Source organism: Triturus cristatus, chromosome 1_2 (genome assembly GCF_964204655.1).
Source record: "Triturus cristatus chromosome 1_2, aTriCri1.1, whole genome shotgun sequence".
NCBI lineage: Eukaryota > Metazoa > Chordata > Amphibia > Caudata > Salamandridae > Triturus > Triturus cristatus.
The window spans coordinates 1,179,932,279-1,179,960,196 of NC_140580.1; the positions used below are offsets into that span (position 1 = coordinate 1,179,932,279).

The 27,918-nt window shown below is 52.2% G+C and overlaps 1 protein-coding gene across 6 annotated transcripts in view; it reads right to left on the bottom strand.

Moving 5' to 3' along the window:
* SPTAN1 (spectrin alpha, non-erythrocytic 1) overlaps positions 1-27,918 on the bottom strand; it is a 724,155-nt gene that overhangs the window by 203,778 nt on the left and 492,459 nt on the right. For all 6 annotated transcript variants that reach the window (XM_085614072.1, XM_085614071.1, XM_085614070.1 and 3 more), the window contains 3 exons: positions 9,950-10,158; positions 9,445-9,565; positions 9,038-9,159 (listed from right to left, as the gene is read on the bottom strand). In XM_085614072.1, coding sequence (XP_085470198.1) covers positions 9,038-9,159; positions 9,445-9,565; positions 9,950-10,158 — 452 coding nt within the window. The remainder of the gene's footprint in view (positions 1-9,037; positions 9,160-9,444; positions 9,566-9,949; positions 10,159-27,918) is intronic.

Genomic DNA, 27,918 nt, shown 5'->3' on the forward strand with positions numbered 1-27,918 from the left:
GCCCTTGACCCACTCGCGGTCCGTGAGCCACCACTGCAACTGCTGTGCAGTGCCCTCCGAGATCAAGACATGGTCGGACAGGTTGCCGTGATGCTGGGCCCACTGAAACTTCAGGTCCCACTGCAGAGCCCGCATGCGCCGCCTGGCGTGATGCACTAGTAGGATGCAGGAGGCCATCAGCCCCAGAAGCCGCAACACTAGCCTGACCGAAACCCGGGATAGAGGCCGAAAGATGGGAATCAGGGCCTGTATATCCCGGACCCGCTGTTCCGGTGGAGGGACCCGGAACTGCGCCGAATCGAGAACCGCTCCGATGAAGAGGAGCTTCTGAGAGGGACTCAAGTGTGACTTCGGCACGTTGATGGAAAACCCCAGCAAATGCAGGAGATCCGCCGTAGTCTGGAGGTGGGAGACGACTGCCTGGGGCGAGCCCGCCTTCAACAACCAGTCGTCGAGATAGGGGAAGACTGGGACCCCTGATCTGCGCAGATGAGCTGCGACCACCGCCATCACTTTCGTGAACACCCGAGGGGCACTGGTGAGGCCGAAGGGGAGCACGGTAAACTGAAAGTGCTCTTGGCCCACCGTGAACCGCAGGTAACGCCGGTGGGCCGGCAGGACGGGGATATGGAAATATGCGTCCTGCAAGTCCAACGCTACCATCCAGTCTCCAGGGTCTAGGGCAGCTAAAACCTGAGCCAACGTTAGCATCTTGAACCTTTCCTTTCGGAGGAAGGCATTGACGTTCCGGAGGTCCAAGATAGGGCGCAGGCCCCCCTTGCCCTTCTTGGGAACCAGAAAGTAGTGGGAATAACAACCACGACCTACTTCTGGACTCGGAACGCGCTCGACGGCCCCCTTGGCCAAGAGAGCCGAAACTTCCTCGCGGAGAAGATCCAAATGTTCCCCCGAGATACGGTGGTGCTGCGGTGGCATGGCTGGAGGGGTCGTCTCGAAGGGGAGGGAGTAGCCCCTTCGGACGATTTGCAGCACCCACCTGTCCGATGTTATGGACCGCCAGTGGAGCAGGTGATGGCGAACTCTGCCGCCCACTGGCGTGGTATGGGCCTGAAAGCTCGGACTAGGAAGGCTTTGAGGCGGATGCTGCCGGGGTGGATGTGGGCTGACCACGTCGGCCTCCATTTCCGCCACGGCGGAAGCCACGTCCGCGACCGCGCGCAGGTTGGTTCTGCGGCTGGTGGCTTTGCGGACGTGAGGAGGCGCCCCTTCCTTGGCCACGAAAGGGGCGAAAAGCGGAGGTGTGCGCCCGCGGAGCCGAGAGGCCCAAGGACTTGGCCGTAGCCCGGGAGTCCTTAAAGCGGTTCAGCGCACTGTCCGCCTTCTCACCAAACAGGCGAGTGCCATCAAAGGGCATGTCCATGAGGGTGTTCTGGACATCCCCGGAAAATGACGTGGACCGCATCCAGGCGTGGCGGCGGAGCGCCACCGTGGTGGAAATCGCCCGACCTAGCGAGTCCGTGGTGTCAAGCCCACATCGTATGGCGTGCCGTGCTGCATCCCTCCCATCGGCCAAAGCCTGGGTAAGACGCGGCCGGACCTCCTCCGGACACAGGGGCAGCACGTCCTCCACCGTATCCCACAGGGAATGGGAATAACGGTCCAAGAGACAGGCGGTATTTAAGGACCGCAGGCCCAAACTAAGGGACGAGAACAGTTTCTTGCCAAACTGCTCGAGTCTCTTGGAATCCCGGTCCGGCGGAGCGGTCGGGAAGGAGGATTGGGAAGTAGAGGCCTGGATAACCAGACTCTCGGGGGTGGGGTGTTGGGACAGGAAACTGGGGTCGCCCGGAGCCGGGCGGTGGCGCCTGGCAACGTTCCTATCCACAGGAGGAACTGTGGAGGGCTTGGACCAGGTGCCCTGCAGAACGTCAGTGAGGGCCTCGTTGAACGGCAGCAGAGGCTCAGTGGAGCTTGCTGAGGTTTGAAGCACCTCAGTGAGGATGTTGGTCCTCACAGCCACGGCAGGCAACTCGAGCCCAAGGGCCTCAGCCGCCTTGCGCAGCACCACAGAAAATGCTGCACCCTCCTCCGAAGCCACGGTCGGAGGAGAAGTGAATCCAGCGTCTGGCGAGGTGTCCAGCCCGCTGGCCTCCCCCAGTTCATCTGCCCAGTCCTGAGAAAGCGGTGACTGAACAGCCAGAGGGTCCTCGAACCCCTCCCAGTCGCCCCCTTCTTCCGATTCCTGATAAACAGGAGGAATGATCGGAACCGGACTGTAGAGATGGTAGGTCTCAAGCGGCGTCGGATGCGGCGTCGGCGGACGCCGTGCCGGCGTCGGGTCCGGATGAGGGCTAAACCGGGGCGTCGGCGTCACAGGCGTCGGCGGCGCCGGTGACGGCGTCGGTGGTTCAGGCGTCGGCGCCGGTGGAGGAGTGACAAGGTCAACCGGCGTCGACTGGGGCCCAGGCAAGGGCCCCGCGGGGACCTGCGGCGTCGAGACCGGAGTCGTCGACGGCGCCGGGGCCGGAGCCGGCGGCACGCGAGGTCGCCCAGTCGAGTCCGCGGGGCCCGAAGGCGCGCCAGCGGGCGTCGATGGCGGGGCCAGGCTCCTCATGGCCGAGAGGAAGGCACTGATCTCCGCCGGCGCCGCGTCAGCCCCAGGGACCGGAAGGTATGGGGGCGGACGCGGCGCCTGCGGCTCCGCCGGAGCCGCGGGGGTGGAACCACTTGGACCCTCGGCCGAGTCGCGCGACCGGCGAGGGGAGTCCGAAGAGCGATGTCGCCGCTTGGACTTCTTAGAGTGTTTGGACTTACCCGACGACTTGGAGCCCGACGATCGATGGTGGCGTCGGCTAGGGCTCCGCGAGCGATCCTTGGACCTCCTCCTGGACCGGGATCGCGCACGACGCGGAGCCGAGTGGCGGAGCTCGAGAAGCTTGCGGGACCGCTCCCGCCTAGCCTTCGAAGTCAGGGCCTGACAGTCGTTGCACGACTCCGCGTCGTGGTCGAGGCCTAAGCAGTAGAGGCACCGGCGGTGGTGATCGGTCACCGACATCAGTCGATGACAATCTTCACAAGCCTTGAACCCAGGCATCCTACCGGCACCAGATGTCGACAGACAAGGATCAAAAATGATCAAAAAAGATTTAGTCAAAAAAGACTAAAAGGGGTAGCTCTCCCGGATCTGCGCTTACTGGCGCGGAAAAAAGAAGAACTGACGTCAGCGCGCGAGGGCGGCGTCTAAGTACTCCGACGACGTCATCCCGGCGCACGACGCCGACGACGGACGCGGAGCCGCAGACGACGCCTAGCGACGCGCAAGGGGTATTGCTGACGAAAAATCTTCCGGATCCAGTCTGACGCCTGGGGATAGTCTAAGGTGAGGAATCTAACGAACGTGTTTCTTTCAGATTAACTTGTTTATCTGAAAGAAACTCGTTAGTTAGATTCCTCACCTTAGAATAGATACCCAAGCAATACCAACCCCGGTGGTGGGTCTGCGAACCAAGATCACACCAGAAAGTCCTGGAGGACAGAACGGTCCATCCCTCTGGACTTGGCTGTCTAGGCAATAGTGCCTGGTAAACGTGTGCAGCGAAGCCCACGTCGCCGCCTGACATATGTCCTGCAAAGGGACTCCCCGTCCCAAAGAAGTAGTAGCCGCCATGGCCCGAGTAGAATGGGCTCGCAGCCCAACAGGAGGGTCCTTCTTCGCCAAGGAATAACAGATTTTTATACACAAAACGACCCACCGGGAGATGGTCCATTTGTGCACAGCTTTTCCCTTCTTTGCACCCACGTAGCCAACGAAAAGCTGGTCGTCCACTCGGAACTGTTTTGTGCGGTCCAAATAAAAGGAGAGCGCACGTTTTGGGTCCTCTTTGGAAGGAGGCGGAAAGAAGGTGGGCAAGGTGACAGATTGCCCAAGATGAAAGGGGGTCACCACTTTCGGTAGAAAGGAAGGACGAGGCCGAAGGACAACCTTGTCCGGATGAACAGATAGAAAAGGAGGCTTGGACGATAGAGCATGGAGCTCACTCACCCGTCTAGCCGAGGTGATGGCTACCAGAAAAGCAGTCTTAAGAGTGAGAAGACGAAGAGGACAATTGTGAAGAGGCTCAAAGGGAGTGCACATCAGGAATGTTAAGACAAGATTCAAGTCCCACTGAGGCATTACAAAAGGGACAGGAGGGAATGTTTGAGTAATGCCTTTAAGAAAGCGTGACACTACAGGGGACTTGAAAAGAGAGGGCTGATCAGGAAGCCATAAGAAGGCAGAGAGGGCAGCAAGATAACCTTTCAAGGTGCCCAGGGCAGAGCCCTGCCGGGCCAAAGAAAGAAGAATAAGGAGAACCTCAGAAAGAGGGGCGGAAAGGGGATCCACAGCCTTTGCTGTGCACCATGCCACAAATTTGTTCCACCGGCAGGCGTATACAGTCTTTGTGGAGGGACGCCTGGCTGCCAGAATGATATCACAGACTTCAGGAGGCAAGTCAAATGGCATCAACTGCCGCCGCTCAAACTCCATGCATGTAGGTGGAGGCTGGACAGGTTCGGGTGGAGGACCATCCCCTGCTGCTGCGACAGAAGATCCTCCCGAAGGGGCAGACGTATCGGAGGATCGGTCAACATACTGAGTAGCTCGTGATACCAGTACCTTCGTGCCCAATCCAGAGCCACCAAGATGACTTGGGCCCGGTCGCGCCTGATCTTCTTCAGCACTCTGGGCAGAAGTGGTATAGGCGGAAAGGCGTACAACAGACCGCAACTCCACTCGCGACGAAAAGCGTTGCCGAGCGAGTGCCGCCTTGGAAATTCCAACGCGCAGAACTGCTGACATTGCGCGTTCTCGTCGGTGGCGAATAGATCTAACCAAGGCTCTCCCCACTGCTGAAAGAGACCTTGCGCCACCTCGGAGTTCAGACGCCATTCGTGATCCATCATGCACCGGCGGCTGAGTTAGTCTGCTCTGGCGTACAGAGAGCCCGCCAGATGTTGAACCACCAGGGTGATGCCCTGGTGTTCCAGCCATGTCCAGAGGCGCAGAGCCTCCTGACAAAGGGTCCACGACCCCACCCCGCCCTGTTTGTTGCAATACCACATGGCGGTGGTGTTGTCCGTGAACACCTGCACTACACTTCCCCAGACAGAGGGAAGTAATGCCTTCAGTGCAGGCCAGATCGCCCGCAGCTCCAATAGGTTGATATGGAGTCGGGACTCCGCCTGAGACCAGAGGCCTCTGATCCCCGCCTCTCCCATGTGCCCCCCCCATCCCAGGAGGGACGCATCCATCACCACTAAGTGCTCTGGTTGGGGTAGGGAGAGGGATCTGCCACTGATCCAATCGCGGTCCGTGAGCGACCACTGCAACTGTCTTGCAGTGCCCTCAGATCAGGATGTGGTCGGACAGGTTGCCCTGATGTTGAGCCCACTGCAGAGCGCGCATCCGCCACCGGGCGTGATGTACCAGCAGGATGCAGGAGGCCAGCAGCCGTAGGGCCATCCTGACCGAAACTCTGGATAAAGGCTGAAAGATCGGAATCAGAGCCTGAATATCCCGAACCCGCTTTTCGGGGGTGGGGGGATAGACCCGAAACTGCGCAGAGTCCAGAACCGCTCCGATGAAGAGGAGCTTCTGGGAGGGACTTCGATGTGACTTCGGCATGTTGATGGAGAACCCCAGCAAATGCAGGAGGTCGGCCGTAGTTTGGAGGTGGGAGACGACTGTTCGGGGCGAGCCCGCCTCCAACAACCAGTCGTCGAGATAAGGGAAGACTGGAACCCCTAATCTGCGCAGATGAGCTGCGACCACCGCCATCACTTTCGTGAACACCAGAGGGGCACTGGTGAGGCTGAAGGGGAGCACGGTAAACTGAAAGTGCTCGTGGCCTACGGTGAACCGCAGGGTACGCCGGTGGGCCGGCAGGACGGGGGATGTGGAAATAAGCATCCTGAAAGTCCAATGCTACCATCCAGTCTCCAGGGCAGCCAGAACCTGAGCTAATGTCAGCATCTTGAACTTCTCCTTCCGGAGGAAGGCGTTGACGCTCCTGAGGTCCAAGATGGGGCGCAGGCCCCCTTTCCCTTCTTGGGAACCAGAAAGTAGTGGGAGTAACAACCCCGTCCTACTTCTGGGCACGGAACGCGCTCGATGGCCCCCTTGGCCAAGAGGGCCATACCTTCCTCCTGCAGAAGTTGCAAGTGATCCCCCGACATGCGGTGGTACTGCAGTGGCATAGCTGGAGGGGTCGCCTCGAAGGGGAGGGAGTAGCCCCTTTGGATGATTTGCAGCGCCCATCTGTCCGAAGTGATGGTACGCCAGTGGAGCAGGTGATGGCGAACTCTGCCTCCCACTGGCGTGGAATGGGCCTGAAAGCACGGACTAGGAAGGCTTTGAGGCAGATGCTGCGGGAGCGGATGTGGACTGACCGGCTCTCTGTCTCCCTGCTCCGCCACGGCGTAATCCACGTCCGCGTTGAGGCTGGTTCTGCGGCCTGTGGCTGGACGAACGTGCGGGGGCGCCCCTTCCTTGGCCACGAAAGGGGCGAATAGCAGATGTTTGCTTGCGCTGGCCCGACAGACCCAAGGACTTGGCCGTAGCCCTGGTGTCCTTAAAGCGCTCCTGCGCGTTATCTGCTTTGTTGCCAAAAAGGCGACGGCCATCAAAGGGCATGTCCATGAGAGTGCTCTGGACATCCACTGAAAAGTTAGAGGACCTCCGCCAGGCGTGACGACGAATCGCCACCAACGTTGCAATCGCTCTGCCCAGCGAGTCCGTGCTGTCAAGTTCACATCTAATGGAATACCGTGCTGCATCACACCCCTCATTAAGAGCCTGGGCGAGCCGTGTCCTGGGCTCCTCTTCACACTGGGGCAGCACGTCCACCACCGTATCCCACAGAGAGTGGGTGTAACGGTCCAAAAGGCATGCAGTATTAATGGACCGCAACCCAAGACTGAGTGAGGAAAACAGTTTCTTGCCAAACTGTACCATCCGGAGGTGCTGACGGGAAGGTGGTTTGTGACGTGGAGGCCTGGATAACCAAACTCGGGGGTGGGGTGTACGGACACAAAGCAGGGTTCGCCCGGAGCTGGGCAGTGGCGCCGGGCCACGTTCCGATCCACAGGAGAGACTGTGGAGGGCATGGACCAAGTGCCCATCAGAACGTCGGTGAGGGCCTCATTAAACTGAAGCAGAGGCTCCGAGGAGCTTACTGGCAGTTGAAGCACCTCAGTGAGGAGGTTAGTCCTCGCGGCCGCTGCAGGGAGCTCCAGGCGCAAGGCCTTGGCCGCCTTGCGCAGCACCACAGCAAAAGTAGCACCCTCCTCCGTAGCTATGGAAGGAGGAGAGGCGAAACCAGTGTCAGGCGAAGTGTCTAGACCACTAGCCTCCCTCAGCTAATCTGCCCAGTCCTGACTCAACTGGCACTGCTGTTCCCGAGGGTCCTCAGACCCCTCCCAGTCCTCCCCTTCATCCGTGTCCTGGTAATCGGGCAGAAATGACGGAGCCGGGTCATAGGCGAAAGGCTCACCCATCGATGCCGGAGCGGCGCCGCTTCCGACGCCGGACCCGGACTGAAACCAGGGACGGCGTTCGAGGACAGCGCCGGGAAAAACACCATGGGGATCGGCGCCAGCGGAGAAGTCGTGAGGTCAACTGGCGTCAACCGGTATCCAGGCCTTGATCCCACAGGGGCCTGCGGCATCGGGACCAAAGTCGACGACGAAGCTGCCGGCTCGCTTGGACCCCCCAGTCGGACCTGCGGGGCCAGGTGGTGCGCCGGCAGGCCTCGACGGCGGAAGGAGTCCTCATGGCCACAAAGAAGTCTCGAATCTCGCCTGGAGTCGCATGAAGCCCAGGGACCGGAGGGTGTGGGGCCGGATGAGACTCCAGAGGCTCCGGCAGAGCCGCACGGGTGGTGCCACCCTCAGCCAAGTCGCGCAACCGGCAAGGGGAGTCAGAAGAGCGATGTCGCTTCTTCGACTTTTTTGCCATGCCTCGACCTACCCGAGTGCGAGGACTTGGATCCCAACGGGCGGTGATGACTGCGGCCCCTCGACTTCCGCCTCGACCGGGACCTCGAGCGGCGCGGAGCAAACTGCCGGATCTCGAGGAGCTTGCGGGACCGCTCCCGCCTAGATTTCGACCTCAAGGCCCGGCAGTCGGGGAACGACTTATCGTGGTCGGCCCCAAGACAGTAGAGACACAGACAGTGGGGGTCGGTAACCGACATCAGTCGGTAACAGACGTCACACGGCTTGAACCCGGGCATCCCTACCGGCACCAAGAGTAGAAATAGACTCGAAAAAGAGACAAAATGTCCAAAAAGTTATTCAAAAAATGACTAAGGGTACGCTCTTCCCGGATCTGCGCTTGCTGGCGCGGAAAAAAGAAGAACTAACGTCAGCGCGGCGTCCAAGTACTCCGATGACGTCATCCTGGCGATCACGACGCAGACGACGGACGCGGAGCCGCAGACGACGCCTACCGACGCGCAGGGTACTGCTGACGAAAAATCTTTCCAGATCCAGCCTGACGCCTGGGGATATTCTAAGGTAAGGAATCTAACTAATGTGTTTCTTTCAGATCCGGAGCGCGACAAACACATCTGAGCCCGATGGCGGAAAAAAAAACATCTGACGATTGAGTCGATGCCCATGCGCACTATTGTCCAAAGGAGGAGCCACCTATCTTGTGACTTCCAAAGACTTTTCAGGACACCAACAAAGTGCAAACATCCGGGGTCAACACCAGATGGAGATCTATGCATAAGTGTGTGATCTACAGCTCATATGCCTCGAAGATAAAGGAACTGATGTCAGCCGACATACGTGGTGCTTATATGTGGTTCCGCACCTCACTCCCATAGCAGAATCAAATCAAAGCGGAGTCACACAGAACAATCTACAGGCGCACACAAACACTGCCTTTTTAGTTACTGGATCCTGGGGGTATTCACAAAATGAGGACTCTGCGATTAGAAGTATCCATCAGAAATAGGCAACAGCGGGAACCTCACTAGATCTAACTAAGCTCTAGGAAGGAAGAAGCAGTTTACAGTACAATTTCACTCACCGAGCAGCTGCCAGTTTCTTTAGCTCCTGCCAGTGCTCCACAAATTGCACCAAGCGCTGCTCAATCTCATCCTTTCCAATGGTGTTATCATCCGAAAGCTTCCGTCCAGTGTCCAATACCCCCTGGAGAAGGCAGAAGCAGAGATTAGGAAACCCTGAACCACTCACCACCAGATCACGGAAATCAGGTGATTGTAGGTTTGCGCATCTTAGGACAAAGAGAGGAAAGAACGAGAGTATGAAACAAACTCTTGTTTAGGGGCTTACTGACCTAGGACAGACTTTCTTGAAACCCTGCAGAAGTATTTCTTCTTCCAGCTGAATGAATCTCATACCAATACAGTCTTTCACTCTAACAAAGACAAAAGTACCCACATCTTTAATCTATCATTACTGCTCTCTCTTCACCTGGATTGCTGGCTCGTGCGCAGCTAGCTCTGCTTCCAAACGCTTGTGCTTCTTCCGGAGGTTTTGAACGCCAGTCAGGTCGCGGCCGTAGTCTTCAGAGTTAACCAGCAGCTTCTTCTCCCTCAAGAGATGAAAGAACAGGCTCTTTTCAGAACAAGCACAACAAGCCCTTCTACAGACTGCCCAGCTCTGTAGAGACTCATCCTCAGGGTAACCTGGGGTTCCCACAATCCTCATTTCTCTGACCAATGTGGTACTGCCCATGAAGGCATAGGTAAAGACTTAATGCCCATTACTCTAACACAGCTTGAGTCTAACCTATGCACACAAACAAGATGAAAGCAGCAGACGCACATACCACCTACCTATCAGTGTACGACCTGCCCAATGGACCCATTGAACACACATCCACTGAAGTGCAGAGCACAGTGATTCCCCAGGTCTCTCCCTCAATCCCTGCCTGAGCATGTTGCAGCGTAAGTGCTCTGGCGTTAGAGTAACTCACTTGATCCAGGACTCCTCGTCGTCCATGTCCCGGAAGAACTGGTGAAGACGGTGGGACTCGTTGAGCTTGGCACGGCGGCCGGACGCCATACTTTTGATCCTCAGGAAGCGATCATTGATAGCATCCCTCTTCTCCTTCACCTGCGTGGTGTCGAAGGCACTGCTGGTCATCAGGCTGTCAGCCTGGCTGTTGAGGTCCTTCAGACGGTCCTAATGGCAGAACAGAAGCAAACACCACATTATTGCTGCTAAGCGACCCTTTTTTTGGCAGGTCATCCCCAGTTTTTCATTTTGTTTTGGGACTCACCTATTGGAAATTTTGAACTTTAACACTAGGTCATTGCTATCCAGAAGTGTATGTGCTCTGAACCCTAAAACATGTAGAAACTGGTTGCCACATTTACATTTCCTAGAAGGCCATAGGATATGGGCAGAAATGCACCCATGGCATGGAAAGTTAGATGCCACTTATAGACTGCAGCCCCTATTGTGCCTTCCACTACAGTGGCAGTGAAAAAAAATGGCTTCAGGCCTACAGTGTGTGGCCTGAGAGCAGCAGCTTGTACCTTGCTGCACAGAAACTTCACTCTTGCTTTTGGTTCAGTGGGCAAAAGTGGAGTGTACAGAATTGTAGGTATGTGCTCTGCATATATTTATCGGATAATAAATATATATTTATTGCATAAACATGTGCATTACTGCCCACTTTCAGGGAGGAGGGTGGGTGCATATGAATCTATAGCTTTACACACTATGAGCAAATGCTGATAGGGTAGGTAACAAAATTATTACTTGCAAGTAGGATTAGTTTTGCAGCCTGAAGAGTTTCTGGATTCCCATGCTGTGCATCTATTCCGCCATCTAGAAGTTGTGTCCAGAATGGTTTGTCCTTCTGGTTTTTTAGGTCTTGCCTAGGCAGCGCATGCGCGCTTTCTCTTTGCGACATGCTATATCTACAATATGGGCTTCAAGCACTGCCAAACATTTTCACTGGTTCCTCGAACTGTCCATTGTAAATGACAGCTTTTGTTTGGTGAATATGCATGGCAGTCCCTCCTTTTGGACTTTTGTATCCTACCACGAGGACTGCCCCTGTTACATGTGCTCTTACTCTTCATGTTATTTAGGATACTTTGAGAACACTTTCTTTGGTTGGCCTGCCTCAGCTCAGGTTAAGTGTTCGTGTTTTGATTACTTTGAGACAGTTTTGCAACCGCTTTATTTGCCATGCTTGTTTTTTAATGTGGGCTTTTCTTTCTGTAGCGTTCACCTGATCATGCCTTCACCCGATCCTGTACACTTCATTTTAAAGGATGTTTAACCACCGCCAGATAGGCATTTATACATTTGTTTCCTTCCATATTTGGTTTCCAATCACCATGGTTTACTTTTTTCTTTATAGTACACACGGGAGAGCAGACGCCGCGACTAGAACCCTGTTCCCCAGATGCTTGGTTATTTAATACCCGAGAACTTCAAAGCTCTCAGTTCCACCTACTGCACCCCCGAAATACACACACACACACACAAACACACTGGTTGGAGCCAAGTTATAAGCTATCTATATACTCCACAGATGGTCTATCGTCCCATTGCTCCGCTTGGGACTCGGCTCTTCCATAATTTCAATTTACAAAAGCCAGCATACGGTGCGTCACTCCTGTTCTTTGATGAGAGGTTTACAACCACTCATACTTGCACTTTCTCTGGTTTACCATACGAATACCATTGCAGAAGACTAGAAGACTGCCTTCTCTCTCAAGTAAACAAAAGTTGCTCTTCTGTAGAAAGAACATAGAAGGAGATCGTGAAACTCTGGATTCACGCTCTCATCATGCCAAGACTTGGAACGGAGAGTTAAACCACTGTTACAAGCACACCAGCCTTGAACTACGGCTGTAATGTATGGCTGGCAACAAACAGAGCGTCTGTCTTTAAAGCTGTTCAATCTTGTTCTTTACCTCGATAAGGAGTAGTTTCTTACCTGTAACTCCAGTTCTGTAGTAGGGGTATCTCTGTTATAGTCATAATCTATGAATCTATGAATAGTCCCGCCCATGTGCGGGGACCCCGGAGCAATCAAAATATCTCTTAAGCTGTCCTGCATTTGCAAACCTGCAAAGACACTTAAGAGACAGACAAAATAATACAGCCTAATAACAATATGGCTGCACTGGCCAGCACTTCATCTGAAGTGAACACAAAAGCCAAAATAAAGTTTAAATGTCATTTTTATTCACATCTGACATGTTCCTTTATTGTATCACACTCCCTTCACCAAAATCCCTTTAAACAATAGAGAGGAAGGGGTGGACAGACAAGCCCTATAGGCTGTCATTATGTGTCTGCTAAAAGGATACCGTGCCTTTAAGGAACTCTCCAGAGACCCCCGGTATCCCAGGATGCACAGCCAAAGCAAGTTACTTTCAGTTCTTTTTGAAGGTGTATAACAGGCCTGATACTGTCAGTTTACTCCACCGGGGAAAAGGGAGGGTCGCTTATGACTATAACAGAGATACCCATACTACAGAACTGGAGTTACAGGTAAGAAACTACTCCTTCTGTAGTAGGGGATCTCTGTGTATAGTCATAATCTATGAATAGAATGGCAAGCCCATCCCAACCAAGAAACAGCGGTGGAGTAAAAACCGAACACCAACAAATTACTGTGCAAACAAATTCCTCAGCGAAGCCTGTACAACCTGCGCATCTGCCCTAGCATCAGAGTCCAGGCAGTAATGCTTTGTAAACGTATGGACCGACTTCCAGGTGGCAGCCTTACAATTGTCAGCGATTGGAACATTCCTAAGCAAAGCTGTAGTCGCTGCTTTGCCCCTAGTCGAATGCGCTGTAGGCTTACCCCCTAACGTCTTATTAGCTTTCTGATAACAGAGCTGAATACAGGACACAATCCATCTGGAGATGGACTGTTTCGAGGTAGCTAGACCAGTTCTCACCGAACCATAATTTACAAACAGTTGATCCGACCTGCGGATGTCTTTTGTCTTATCTAGATAGAATTTAAACACTGAATGCTGCAAAAATGTAGGCAAAGTTATCATTTGATTTACATGGAAATCAGATATCACTTTAGGCAAAAACTTAGGATGAGTACGCATTACCACTTTAGAAGCATGGAACACAGTATACGGCTCTTGACAACACAGAGCCTGAATCTCACTTACTCTCCTGGCCGATGTAATGGCCACAAGGAAGGCAGCCTTCCAGGACAAATGCTGCAAAGAGACCTTATGAATAGGCTCAAAAGGCTCCCTCATTAATCTGGACAACACCACGTTCAATTCCCATGGTGGAGAAGGTCGTCTAACAGGGGGAAACACCTTACGCAAACCCTCCAAAAAATCTTTAATCACAGGGATTTGAAAAAATGAGGTTTGGGAAGGGCCCTTTCTATACGCAGTCAAAGCTGCGAGATGAACTTTAATAGACTGAAAGTTAAGCCCAGATTGAGCTAACTGCAGCAGATAAGGCAGAATAACATCTTTACAGGATGTAGGGTCAATGTCCTTTGCCGTGCACCATAAGCAGAATCTCTTCCACTTATAGGCGTAAGAAGTCCTCGTAGACTGTCTCTTCGCCTCTTTCAAGATCTCCATACAGTCCTGAGGTAGGTTCAAGTGTCCATACTGTACTAGCTCAGGAGCCATGCTGCCAAACTCAAGGACGAGAGATTGGGGTGAACCATCTGTCCTACGAATTTCGTGAGAAGGTCCGGCCGACACGGCAGGCGCCGGTGTGGTAGAACAGACCGGTGAAGGTCGGTGAACCACCATTGCCTCGGCCACTCCAGAGCAATCAGGATCATCCTGGCTCTGGATTGCGACAGCTTGATCAGCACCGCCGGAATCAGGGGAATGGGTGGAAAGGCGTAGAGAAAGCTGTTCGACCAGCTGATCCATAGTGCATTCCCCAGCGTCCCTGGTTCGTAGTACCTGGACGCGAAGTCGCGGCATTTGCTGTTTTCTGCCGTAGCGAACAGATCGATATCCGGAGTGCCCCACTCTGCGAAGACGTCTCTTAGCACGTCGTCGTTTAGCACCCACTCGTGATTTTCTTGAACGAGCCTGCTGAGCGCATCGGCTTGGGCATTCTGCACTCCCGGCAGATGGGTTGCCGTGATCGTTAGGTTCCTGGCCACCAGCCAATTCCAGATCGTCTGTGCCTCCCGAGACAGCGTGCGTGAACGGAAGCCCCCCTGCTTGTTGAGGTAATACATAGTAGTAGTATTGTCCGTCTGAACTAGCAGGGAGTTCATCTTAAAGGAGGGATGGAACGCCTTCAGGGCCAAGTGTACCGCTCTGAGTTCCAAAAAGTTGATGTGGTAAGTCATCTCCGTCTGTGACCATATCCCCTGAATCTGAAGAGGGCCCGAATGCGCTCCCCAGCCCTGGAGAGACGCATCGGTCACTATGGTCTGGACCGGAATATCCTTGTGAAAGGGAGTCCCCTTGCAGACATTCTCTGAGGAGCACCACCATTTCAGAGACTGTAGAGCGTGTTGGCACAGATGAATCTTGTCCTCCCAACGCCCCCGCCTCTGGTCCCATTGATCCTCCAGACATTCCTGCAGAGGCCTCATATGCAGACGTGCATTGGGGGTGAGAAAGATGCTTGAAGCCATCGACCCCAGTAAAGAGGACACCGTCCTCACTGCAGGAGAGTGGGCTGAGAGGAGGTGCAGGGCCTTCCAACGGATAGATAAGCGTCCCTCCTCCGAAGGACACACGCTTGCTTTCAAAGTATTGACTGAGGCCCCAAAGTACTGGAGACACTGCACAGGGATCGGCAGTCCCAGGCGATTAAGCAAGGCAGCTGTCCTGTTGAAATGACACTGGGCTTCCTGGTACGTGGAAGCTTTGATCAGCCAATCGTCCAGGAATGGATACACAAACACTTTGTTCTTCCGCAAGTGTGCTGCCACCACTGCCATGCACTTGGAGAACGTCCTTGGTGCAGACTTCAGACCAAACGGGAGTACTGTATACTGGTAATGGTTGTTGCCTACCAGAAACCTCAAGAACTTGCGATGCTTTTGTGCGATCGGCACATGAAAGTAAGCGTCCTGCAGATCTATGGCGCACAGCCAGTCTCCTCGATGCAACTGAGGGTAAATCTGATGCAGGGACAACATACGGAACTTTTCTCTGCTGATCCACTTGTTTGCTTGACGCAGATCTAGAATAGGCCTGAACTCGTTCTTGTCCTTTTTTCTGACGAGAAAGAACCTTGAGTAAAGACCTTTTCCTTTTTGCCTCAAAGGAACAGTCTCTATCGCCTTCTTCTTTAACAGAATGTCCGCCTCCCACTGGAGCTCTCGCACCATGTAGGGAGAGCGCACTGGTGGGATCTGTGGAGGCGGGCTGGTGAAACGAAGACTGTACCCATTGCAAACAATATTCAGCACCCACTTGTCCTGAGTTATTGTTCTCCACTCTGCCAGGTAGTATTGAATACTTCCCCCCCCCACCGGAGCGGGTAACGGATGAGGGGGAAGTGACCTTTCAGGGCTTCGACCCGGCCGGGCCTTTGTTCCCCGACGAGGATTGCTGCTGTCCTCTGCCCCTCTGGCGCTTTTGAAAGGACTGCCTCGGGAACTGCTGTTGTTGCTGGTGTGGTTTTTGACCAGACTGACGCCCTTGGCCGCGTTGTTTAGAATAACGCCTGCCATAGGCACGGAATGATCTCTTCTGTTCCTTGGGTTTTTCCAACCCCACGGCCTTCAGGGTGTCTGCTTCGGCCTTCATGCGGGCCATTTCGTCATCCGCATGAGACCCGAACAACGTCGTGCCAGAGAAAGGAATATGCTACTTACCAGTATGCATCTGTTCTTGGCATGTAGAGCTGCAGAGTTGTACACTTAGCATAGGTCGCCATCTGGTGTTGGGCCCGGATGTTTGCAGTTTGTTTTTGTTCTTGGACCGTCTTTGGAAGTCACGAGTTTGGTGACTCCTCCTTCGGTCCGTACTGCGCATGGGCTTCGGCTCCATCCTCAGATTGTTTTTCGCCAACAGGGAAATGATGGAGCGTAGTAATAACAGTGAGAAACCCATGTGTGTTGTATCTAAATAAGATGGACTGGAACGGATACAGGTAGCCGGGGAGGCGGGTGGGCGTGTACAACTCTGCAGCTCTACATGCCAAGAACAGATGCATACTGGTAAGTAGCATATTCCGTTCGAGGCATATGAGCTGCAGATTGTACACTTAGCATAGATTATATAGCAGTACCCAACCTTAGCGGCGACTACCGGTATCCGTTGCAGCTGTTTGAAAGAGTGTTTTTAGTACAGCCTGGCCCACCCTAGCTTGCTGCTGGGAGTGCACATCTACACAGTAGTGTTTTGTGAATGTGTGCGGTGTAGACCATGTGGCTGCCTTGCATATGTCATCTAAGGGTATATTCCCTAGAAAAGCCATAGAAGCCCCTAACTTTCTTGTAGAGTGGGCTTTAGGGGGAACAGATAATGTTCTCTTTGCCTTCTGATAGCAAATTTGTATGCATTTTACAATCCACCTAGCTATCCCTGATTTTGAGATGGGGTTGCCTTTATGTGGTGGAGAAAAGGAAACGAACAACTGTTTGGTCTTCCTGAAGGGTTGCGTTCTTTGTATGTAATATAGCAACGCTCTTTTCACATCTAGTGTGTGTAAGGCCCTTTCCGCAACAGATTGGGGTTGCGAAAAGAAGACAGGTAATTCCACTGATTGATTGAGGTGGAAGGGGGTAATGACTTTGGGCAGGAACTTCGGATTAGTTCGAAGTATGACCTTGCTGTGATGCATTTGTATGTAAGGTTCCTGTATGGTGAACGCTTGTATTTCACCAACCCTTCTAAGGGAAGTGATAGCTACAAGGAAAGCTGTTTTCCAGGTGAGAAATTGTAGCTCACATTTGTGCATTGGTTCGAAGGGCGGACCCATTAGTCGTGTAAGGACCAAATTTAGATTCCATACAGGGGAGGGTGGTGCCCTGGGAGGAATTACTCGTTTAAGGCCTTCCATGAAGGCTTTAATAGCGGGCACTCTGAAGAGTGACAAATGCTGTCTGTTTTGTAAATAGGCAGCGATCGCTGCTAGGTGTAGGCGTATGGATGAATACGCCAGGTTACACCTGTGAAGATGGAGCAGATAGCATATGATGTGTTGTATGGATGCATCTAGAGGGTTGATTGTATTGTTACGGCAGTACATTACAAATCTTTTCCACTTTGCGGCATAGCATGCTCTAGTGGTAGGACGTCTGGCTTCCATGATGATGTTCATGCAATCAGGGGGAAGGTTAAGGTATCCGAATTCTAGGATTTCAGGAGCCAGATCGCCAGGTTGAGCTGAGCTGGGTCCGGGTGCCTGATTTCTCCATGGTTCTGGGTTAGGAGGCATGGGGAAAGGTGCAGCTTTTGATGTGGTACCACTGATAGTTGTAGTAGCGTGGTGTACCACGGCTGTCTGGCCCACGTCGGAGCTACCAGAATGAGTGTGAGGGAGTGCTGTTGTAGTTTCCTGACCACTAATGGAATTAGTGGGAGAGGTGGAAAGGCGTATGCAAATCTGCCTGACCAGTTCATCCATATCGCATTGCCCTTGGACAATGGGTGTGGGTATCTGGCGGCGAAGCTTGGGCATTTTTTGTTTTCGTGGGTGGCGAAGAGGTCTATTTGAGGATGCCCCCACTGTTGGAAGAATGGGTGAAGAACTTGTGGATGCAGTTCCCATTCGTGTAGTTGTTGAGTCTGTCTGCTGAGCAGATCTGCTATGGTGTTTTGTACGCCTGGAACATGTTGTGCCAGTGTGAGAAGTTGGCCTGGTATATGCTGTTCACTAGTTCTAGTGACCACCTTGTACCATGCCAAGCAACCCTTATGGTGTGGTTGTAAGTCAACCTGTTCGGACCAGCTGCCCTAGTGGTAGCGTAGGCTAAGCAGTCTTTGAGGCTAAACTCGTGATGCGTGTTAAGCAAGCTGTTTTACCAATAGTAACCCCCTTTTATACCAATGAAAGGACACCACACAGATATATATTCAAAATATATATGGATTTATTTATCAAAGTAACCCCTAGTCTCTTTATGAGCACAGGAGCACAAATCGTCAAACAAGATTATCACAGAATACACAGAAGTTGCACGTTATATGGATAGGCCCTGGTGGCCACTCAAACCATATACTAAAATAGTGGTATAAGTACCACGAACAGAAAAGGGAAAAGGCCTAGGGCCTCTAGAATCGCTGGGCCTACAAGGAGCTAACGTCAGTTAGTGACCAGGAGGTCCACGGGTGGCGTGTGCAGAGCAAATAGTCACACGCGTGCTCCCATAGGTTTCAATGGGTGCGTAAAAAGTACAAAGTTACTGCAAAAGGAATCTTCCGGATGACCTAGGAACTTAAGATTTGGAACACAGGCACTAGAGATGTATTACTACACATGGGCACCGGAGTACCAGCTTTACCTCACCCACAGGAAGCGGGTGCATAGGCCTCAAAGTGCGTCGGGTTTCTTCTATCTGTTCCGTTGAGCCTGGGACAAAGATGCTGCAGGCGGTCGGTCGGGAAGAGATGCAGTGGATCCAAGAGTGGATCGGAGATGTTGAAGACCTGTAAGCAGAGGGGACAGTGTTCACAGTCACTAGCCAGTGACCAGCGTGGCACCAGGTGGGTACCAGGCGATGTCGGGTGCAAACAGGTGATGAGGGGTAGCTTGTCTCCGCAGCCACGTGGTCCCTGAAGGTCGACGACGTCCAGGAGTCGGCTCACGAGCTGTCCCACGCAGGCTCTCGCTGTCGGCGGTGTCGGCGACTTGATCGAAGCAAACAAGCCTTGGCAAAAGCAATTGCAGGAGGATTCGGAAATCAGCTGTTGGTTCTGACCCTACTCTCCTACACAACCCCCCCCCAAACTTAGGGACATTAAACTAACCTTGACCAGTTGAGTCTTCATGTTCTAAGTGGAAATATCTGGAGAGTCCATCTGCATTGGCATGGTCAGTCCCAGGTCTATGTTCCACTGTGAAGTCCATCCCCTGTAGGGAAATGGACCACCTAAGAAGTTTGGGATTTTCACCCTTCATCTGATTTAGCCACAAGAGGGGCTTATGGTCTGTCTGAATCTTGAAGTGAGTGCCAAACAAGTATGGCCTCAGCTTCTTCAGGGCCCAAACCACAGCAAAGGCCTCCCTCTCAATAGCTGACCAACGTTTCTCTCTAGGGGTCAGCCTTCTACTTATAAAAGCAATGGGCTGGTCTTGACCATCTACATTCAGTTGTGAAAGAACAGCTCCCACACCTAACTCAGAAGCATCTGTCTGGACAATGAACTCTTTGGAGTAGTCTGGACTTTTCAGAATAGGTGCACTGCACATGGCCTGCTTCAGGTCATCAAATGCTTTTTGACAGCTTGCTGTCCACTGAACTTTCTTTGGCATCTTCTTGGAGGTCAAGTCATTAAGTGGTGTCACTATGGACCCATAGTTCTTAACAAACTTTCTGTAGTACCCAGACAGGCCCAAGAAAGCTCTGACCTGAGTCTGGGTAGTTGGAGGAGCCCAGTCCTTTATGGTCTGGATCTTGCTCTCCAGTGGTTGAACCTGACCCCCACCAACTAGGTGGCCCAGGTATACAACCTTGCTCTGCCCTATCTGGCACTTAGTGGCCTTGATAGTGAGGCCTGCCTTTTGCAGGGCCTCTAAAACATTCCTCAGGTGGACCAGGTGATCCTCCCAGGTGGAGCTAAAGACAGCAATATCATCAAGATAAGCTGCACAATAATCATCCAACCCAGTAAGGACTTGATTCACCAGCCTTTGGAAAGTGGCAGGTGCATTCTTCAAACCAAAGGGCATTACCACAAATTGATAATGTCCTCCTGGGGTCGAGAAAGCAGTTTTGGCCTTTGCACTCTCAGCTAGTCTGATTTGCCAGTAGCCTGCTGTTAGGTCAAATGTGCTCAAAAACTTAGCAGCTGCCAGTCTGTCAATGAGCTCATCTGCCCTAGGTATTGGGTGGGCATCTGTCCTAGTGACAGCATTGAGACCTCTGTAATCCACGCAAAACCTCATCTCTCTCTTACCATCTTGGGTGTGAGGTTTTGGCACAAGGACTACAGGACTAGCCCAAGGGCTCTCTGAAGGTTCAATGACTCCCAGCTCCAACATCTTTTGTACCTCAACTTTTATGCAGTCCCTGACATGGTCAGGTTGCCTGTAGATTTTACTCTTCACAGGCAGACTGTCACCAGTGTCCACCTCATGGGTGCACCAGTTTGTCTGACTTGGGGTCAGAGAGAACATATGTCTGTAGGCCTGCAGAACTTGTCTGCAGTCCTGTTGCTGATGGACAGTGAGGCTGTCAGAAAAGACCACACCATCAACTGAGCCATCATCAGGGTTCTGAGTCAACAGGTCTGGGAGAGGGTCACTCTCTTCCTCCTGCCCCTCATCTGTAGCCATGAGTAGCCCCATGTCTGCCCTGTCAACATATGCCTTCAATCTGTTGACATGAAGCACCCTGTGGGGGCTTCTGGGAGTCCCAAGGTCCACCAAGTAGGTGACTTCTCCCTTTTTCTCAACAATAGTGTGGGGTCCAGACCATTTGTCTTGGAGTGCTGCTGGGGCCACTGGCTCCAACACCCACACTTTCTGTCCTGGCTGGTAAACAGTCAGTACAGCCTTTTGGTCATGCCAAGCTTTTTGGAGTTCTTGGCTTGCCTCAAGGTTTTTAGAAGCCTTCTTCATATACTCTGCCATCCTGGAGCGGAGACCAAGTACATAATCCACTATGTCTAGTTTGGGTTGTCTGAGAGGTCTCTCCCATCCTTCCTTCACCAAACACAGGGGTCCTCTTACAGGATGCCCAAACAAAAGCTCAAAAGGGCTGTAGCCAACCCCCTTTTGTGGGACCTCCCTGTAAGCAAACAGAAGGCAGGGTAAAAGGATGTCCCATCTTCGCCTAAGCTTGTCTGGTAATCCTTTTATCATTCCCTTTAGGGTCTTGTTGAATCTCTCAACAAGCCCATTGCACTGTGGGTGATAGGGTGTGGTGAACTTATAGTTAACACCACACTCCTTCCACATTGCAGTCAAGTATCCTGACATAAAGTTGGCACCTCTGTCAGAAATGACCTCCTTTGGAAAGCCCACTCTGGAGAATACTCCAAGCAGGGCCCTTGCCACAACAGGAGCTGTTGTGGTCCTCAGGGGAATTGCTTCTGGGTACCTGGTGGCATGGTCCACTATCACCAGTATGAATCTGTGCCCAGATGCTGTTTGTGGGTCCATTGGTCCTACAATATCTATGCCCACTCTTTCAAAGGGGACCCCCACCACAGGTAGTGGTATGAGGGGGGCCTTTGTGGTGCCACCTGATTTGCCACTGGCTTGGCAGGTGACACAGGAGCGACAAAACTCCTTAGTATCTTCTGACATATGGGGCCAGTGAAAGTGAGGGACAAGCCTGTCCCAAGTCTTGTTCTGGCCTAAATGTCCTGCAAGGGGAATATCATGGGCCAAGGTTAGAAGGAAGCCTCTGAACTTCAGTGGTATGACCAACCTCCTGGATGCACCAGGCTTGGGGTCTCTAGCCTCTGAGTACAGTAGCCCTTCATCCCAATACACTCTATGGGTACCTTGAGCATTCCCTGCAGCCTCAGCAGCAGCCAGCTGTCTGAGGGGTTCAAGAGAGGGGCAGTCTAATTGAGCCTGCCTCAGATCTGCCCTGGAAGGTCCCCCTGTCCCAAGAAACTCAACCTGATCAGGTTCAAGTTCTTCTAGGACAGTTCCTTCAGGGCTCTCAGAACCATCCTCCTGGGAGGGCTGATCCACCACCTGAGGCAGGGGGGAAGGCACAGCCTTAACCCTACTGCTCTTTCTCTTGGTTTGTGACTGGTCCATAGTTTCAGGATCCAGCACTTGTTCAGTGTTGCACTTTTTGGCCTGTGACCTGGTCACAGCAAGGACATGTGCATCTATCCCCAGCATTTCTGCATGGGTCCTATACTCCACTTCAGACCAAACTGAAGTTTCAAGATCATTGCCCAGTAAACACTCTACAGGAAGGTCTGAACTAACAACAACTTTCTTGAGGCCAGTTACCCCTCCCCAGGAGAAGTTAACAATAGCCACACTATGGGAGGTAGTGGCATTGCTAGCGTTGGTCACTAGGTAATTCTCACCTAGTATGATCTGTCCAGGGTCCACAAAAGCAGGTGTCACCATTGTGACACTAGCCCCAGTGTCCCTGTAGGCCTGAGCCATTCTTTGGTTGATAAAAGGTGTCTGTCTGTACTTGCCCAGGTTACTGGGGCCTACAGTAGAGGACAAAGCTAAGTCCCCATCACAGATCAGGACAGCCTGAGTAGGCACTCTGACTAGGCCAGAATCCTCCTCAGTTCCCAGGGTTAACCCTACTACACCCTTTTGCTGGGAACCACCACTTACAGCTGAACTAGGGGGTACAGTTGCCTTAGGGGCAATGGTGGCTGGGGGCTTATCCTTTTTGGTGCACTCACTAAACCAATGTGAGGTAGACTTACAATAGTTGCACCATGGTTTCTTTTGGCCTTCTTTCTTCTTATCCTTTTTGGAACCACCCTCCCCCTGAGCCTTTTGGGGGCCTGGTGAAGACTTCTGGTCTTTTTGTTTCTGCTCATTACCCTTCTGGTCTGCCTTTTTCTGATCACCGCCCTGGTTCTGGTTTTTCTGCTTAACTCTAGTCCTGACCCATCTATCTGCCTTCTTTCCCAATTCTTGGGGAGAAGTCAGATCAGAATCAATCAGGTGTTGATGCAATAGCTGGTTTTGACAGTTGTTAAGTATTTGTTCTCTCATGATCAAATTATACAATCCTGTATAGTCCTTAACCTTACTTCCCAATAGCCAGCCTTCCAGAGCCTTAGTGGCACAATCTACAAAGTCAGTCCAGTCCTGAGTCTGTGTCTTCTGGGTATCCCTGAACAACAACCTGTATTGTTCAGTGGTTAGGCCAAACCCATCAATCAGAGCACTCTTCAGGACAGTGTAATTATCTGCATCCTCATCACTAACTGTGAGGAGCTTGTCTCTTCCTTTCTCAGAGAAGGAGAGCCACAAGATAGCTGCCCACTGACTTTGGGGTACCTGCTGTACTTTGCAAGCTCTCTCCAAAGCAGTTATCCATTTGTGGATGTCATCCCCACACTTGTAGGGAGGGACAATCTTGCTCAGGTTTCTATTATCATAGTGCCTGTCTCTATCTCTAGGAATGTTGCTGCCACCAGTGGGTTCTAACCCACTTAACTTTTGTTCTCTAGCCAGAGCAAGCTTCTCTTTGGCAAGGGCAAGTTCTTCCCTCTGAATCCTCAGATTAGCCTCCCTCATTCTGGCTGCATGCTCCTTTCTCTCAGGTGAAGTCATTCCCCTGTGAGAGGAAGCATTAGAGGTGTTAGAGACATGGGAGTGGATGGATTCCCTTGAAGGGGATCTGTCCCTCCTGCTTCTCTGTGAATGTCTACTTGTGGGTCTGTATGGGGGGACCCCATGCAAACTCCCATGTAAACTTAAGTTAGCCTGGCTAAGTCTCCTTACTTGGCTCTGGCTGTCTACCTCCCCATCTGAAGGCCCATCTGACTCCTCTGTGGTGGGTAGACCCTCCTCTGCGCCTAGGGCACCTTCCTGTGATGCCCTCTGAGCATCATACTCCTCTAGGAGTTGTCTTAACTGAAGGAGGGTAGGGTTTGCACCCTGTTTTATTCCTCTGGAGGTACACAATTGTCTCATCTCCTGGAATGTTAAGGTATCATACCTAGAGGGGGTCTTCTGCAGACCTGCCCCTCCTGAGAGAGCATCTACTTGATCTCCTCCCAGAGGCATGATCTAGTGAGGGTGTGGTGTGTGCACCTACCTACACTAGTTGTATCTACTAAACCTTTCTAGTAGTTGTAGTCAGGGTGTGTTATTCCCTTCAACCTACAACTACAAAGTCCAGTAGGACTTAAGTATAATAATCTATGTTATATGTACCTAGACAATATCTGTGTGATCTTTCAATTTAGTATCTCAAGATTACAATGGTATTACAACAGCAAGCTCAGATCCCAACCGCTGCTCACCAATGTGAGAAGTTGGCCTGGTATATGCTGTTCACTAGTTCTAGTGACCACCTTGTACCATGCCAAGCAACCCTTATGGTGTGGTTGTAAGTCAACCTGTTCGGACCAGCTGCCCTAGTGGTAGCGTAGGCTAAGCAGTCTTTGAGGCTAAACTCGTGATGCGTGTTAAGCAAGCTGTTTTACCAATAGTAACCCCCTTTTATACCAATGAAAGGACACCACACAGATATATATTCAAAATATATATGGATTTATTTATCAAAGTAACCCCTAGTCTCTTTATGAGCACAGGAGCACAAATCGTCAAACAAGATTATCACAGAATACACAGAAGTTGCACGTTATATGGATAGGCCCTGGTGGCCACTCAAACCATATACTAAAATAGTGGTATAAGTACCACGAACAGAAAAGGGAAAAGGCCTAGGGCCTCTAGAATCGCTGGGCCTACAAGGAGCTAACGTCAGTTAGTGACCAGGAGGTCCACGGGTGGCGTGTGCAGAGCAAATAGTCACACGCGTGCTCCCATAGGTTTCAATGGGTGCGTAAAAAGTACAAAGTTACTGCAAAAGGAATCTTCCGGATGACCTAGGAACTTAAGATTTGGAACACAGGCACTAGAGATGTATTACTACACATGGGCACCGGAGTACCAGCTTTACCTCACCCACAGGAAGCGGGTGCATAGGCCTCAAAGTGCGTCGGGTTTCTTCTATCTGTTCCGTTGAGCCTGGGACAAAGATGCTGCAGGCGGTCGGTCGGGAAGAGATGCAGTGGATCCAAGAGTGGATCGGAGATGTTGAAGACCTGTAAGCAGAGGGGACAGTGTTCACAGTCACTAGCCAGTGACCAGCGTGGCACCAGGTGGGTACCAGGCGATGTCGGGTGCAAACAGGTGATGAGGGGTAGCTTGTCTCCGCAGCCACGTGGTCCCTGAAGGTCGACGACGTCCAGGAGTCGGCTCACGAGCTGTCCCACGCAGGCTCTCGCTGTCGGCGGTGTCGGCGACTTGATCGAAGCAAACAAGCCTTGGCAAAAGCAATTGCAGGAGGATTCGGAAATCAGCTGTTGGTTCTGACCCTACTCTCCTACAGCCAGGAGAAAAATGTTTTGGGGAATTGCCCATCTCCATATGCTCTGGGCTAAGCGGGAGAGCTGGGGAGAGTGTGTCCCCCCCTGTTTCTGTATATAATACATCGCAGTCATGTTGTCTGTGCGAATGAGGACTGCTTTGCCTGAAATCTGCTTTTGGAAAGATTTTAGGGCTAGAAAGATCGCCAAAAGCTCCAGATGGTTGATGTGGAGCGTTTTTTGCTGTGGCGTCCATAGACCTTGCATTGTGAGGTGTAAGAGGTGCGCTCCCCAGCCGGAGAGCGATGCGTCCGCTGTTAGAGTCACTTGGGGAACCGGGTCCAGGAACGGCCGTCCCTTGGAAAGGTTTGTGGTGTTCCACCACTGCAGAGAGTGATGTGTGCGGCCGTCCACCAACACCAGATCCGTCAGCTGACCCTGGGCCTGGTTCCACTGTCGTGCTAGGCACTCCTGAAGTGGACGCATGTGGAGTCTTGCATGGGGCACTATGAAGATGCAAGACGCCATCATCCCTATGAGCTTCATAAACACTCTTGCTGGTAGAGAGTGTTGAGGAAGGAATATTTTGCGTAAGGCTAGAATGCTTGTGATTCTGGCTGAGTTTGGATAGGCAATACCTTTTGAGGTGTCTATGGTGGCCCCGAGATATTGCTTTGTGTGAGATGGTATGAGGTGGGACTTTTGGTAGTTCACCGTGAAGCCTAGCTGGTGGAGCAGTTGGATGGTGCTGTTTGTATGTTGCACACATTGGTGGTAGGACGTGGCTTTTATCAGCCAGTCGTCTAAGTAAGGGAAGACGTGAATGTGTTGACGTCTGAGGTGTGCTGCTACTACTGCTAGGCATTTGGTAAACACCCGTGGTGCAGTGGTGACCCCGAAGGGGAGAACCTTGAATTGGTAATGTTGCCCGTCCACCACGAACCTGAGGTATTTTCTGTGAGAGGGGTGTATTGGAATGTGAAAGTACGCGTCTTTCAGATCCAGTGTTGTGAGAAAGTCTCCCTGGCAGAGGAGTGGGAGGACTTGTTGTAAGGTGACCATGTGAAAGTGGTCTGAATGTATGTAGGCATTTAGAGGCCGGAGATCCAGAATGGGTCTGAGGGTCTCGTCTTTCTTTGGGATTAAGAAATATAGGGAGTAGACCCCTAGATTTCGTTGATTGGCGGGTACCTGCTCTATAGCGTGTTTCTGGAGGAGCGAGAGTACCTCTTGTTTGAGCAGTGTGGAATGCTCTTGGGACATTGGACGGTGCCTTGGTGGGATATTGGGTGGGGTAGATGTTAGCTCGAGGCAGTACCCTGACCGAATGATTTGGGTCACCCATTTGTCCGATGTTATGGACTCCCATACGTGGATAAAATCTTGTAGTCTGCCCCCGACCGGAGTGGAATGGTCTGGGGGGAGCGAAGGGGAGTCATTGTGCGGGTGGGGTGGCAGAACGGGTATTGTTGGTTTTGCCCCTGCCCTTATTGTTGTTGCCTCTGTAACCACCTCTTTGGTTGCCCTTTGAAAAGGTATTTTGAGGAGGGGATTTGTAGGAGGTAGAGGCATTATCGGTGGAGGAGCCTCTACCTGTGCCACGAAAGGACGAGCGTCGAAAGGAACGTTTAGAGGCTTGGGTCTGGAGCGCTCCCATAGACTTCGCTGTGTCTGTATCTTTCTTCATTTTTTCGAGCGCTTCGTCTACCTTTGGGCCAAAGAGTGTTTGCTGGTCAAAGGTGTGATTAAGTATTGATGTCTGGACCTCAGGCTTGAACCCTGATATCCTGAGCCAGGCATGGCGGCGAAGCAGGACACTGGTGTTTATGGCTCTAGAAGCAGTGTCTGCTGCATCGAGGGCACACTTAATGGAGGTGTTTGTGATTAGTTTGCCCTCCTGTATCAGGTCATGAGCTTGGCGTTTGTATTTCTCTGGAAGGTGCTGCATAAGAGCCTCTAATTCATCATAGTGTGCTCTATCATATCGCGCAAGCAGTGCTTGTGTATTTGCAATGCGCCACATGTTTGCAGCCTGGTAGGCGGTGCGTTTACCAGACGCGTCCAGAAGTTTAGATTCCTTGTCTGGTGGCGGGGCATCTCCTGAGGATTGGGAGTTAGCCCGCTTTCTAGCTGTAGAGACAACTAGGGAATCTAGAGGAGCAGGGCCCTTGATGTATGCAGGATCTGTGGGTGCCGCCTTGTACTTTTTCTCTATTCTAGGGTTTAGTACTCTGGCTCTGACAGGGTCTTTGAATACCTCTGTAGCGTGCTTGGTGACACCCTTAAGCATGGGTAAAATAGCAGTGGAACGGTCTTGTAAATCAAATGTATCCAGTAGGAAGTCTTCTTCCACTGGTTCAGTGTGCATGTCCACCCCATGGTAGTGTGCTGCTCTCTGCACTAAATGGTGAAACCCTAAAGAGTCCTCTGGAGGAGACGGCCTTGATGGGTATAGGTCGTCTTGAGGTACATTGGGTACATCAGGGTTATTATAATCCTCCCATGGATCTGGGGTCCCTGGTGGAGTGGGATCCATTGGGGCGTCCCCTGGGTCATTGTCCGGGTCCCCGTCATCCGGGTCTGGGGATGGGGCCGGATCGTAGTGAGGTAAAGGTGGAGGGGGTGGTGGTGGGAGGGGGGGTGGCAGTGGGGAGGGTACTCTAAGGGGAGAAGTAGCTGAGTCCCTCTTTTTGGGTGGAGGAGGAGGAGCCGGAGCCTCAAGGAGACGCTTCTTAGTAATCACAGTCAAAAGGCCAGTCTTTGGATCTCTGGACAAAGTCTTTTGTAAAGGGTCTGGTGTAAA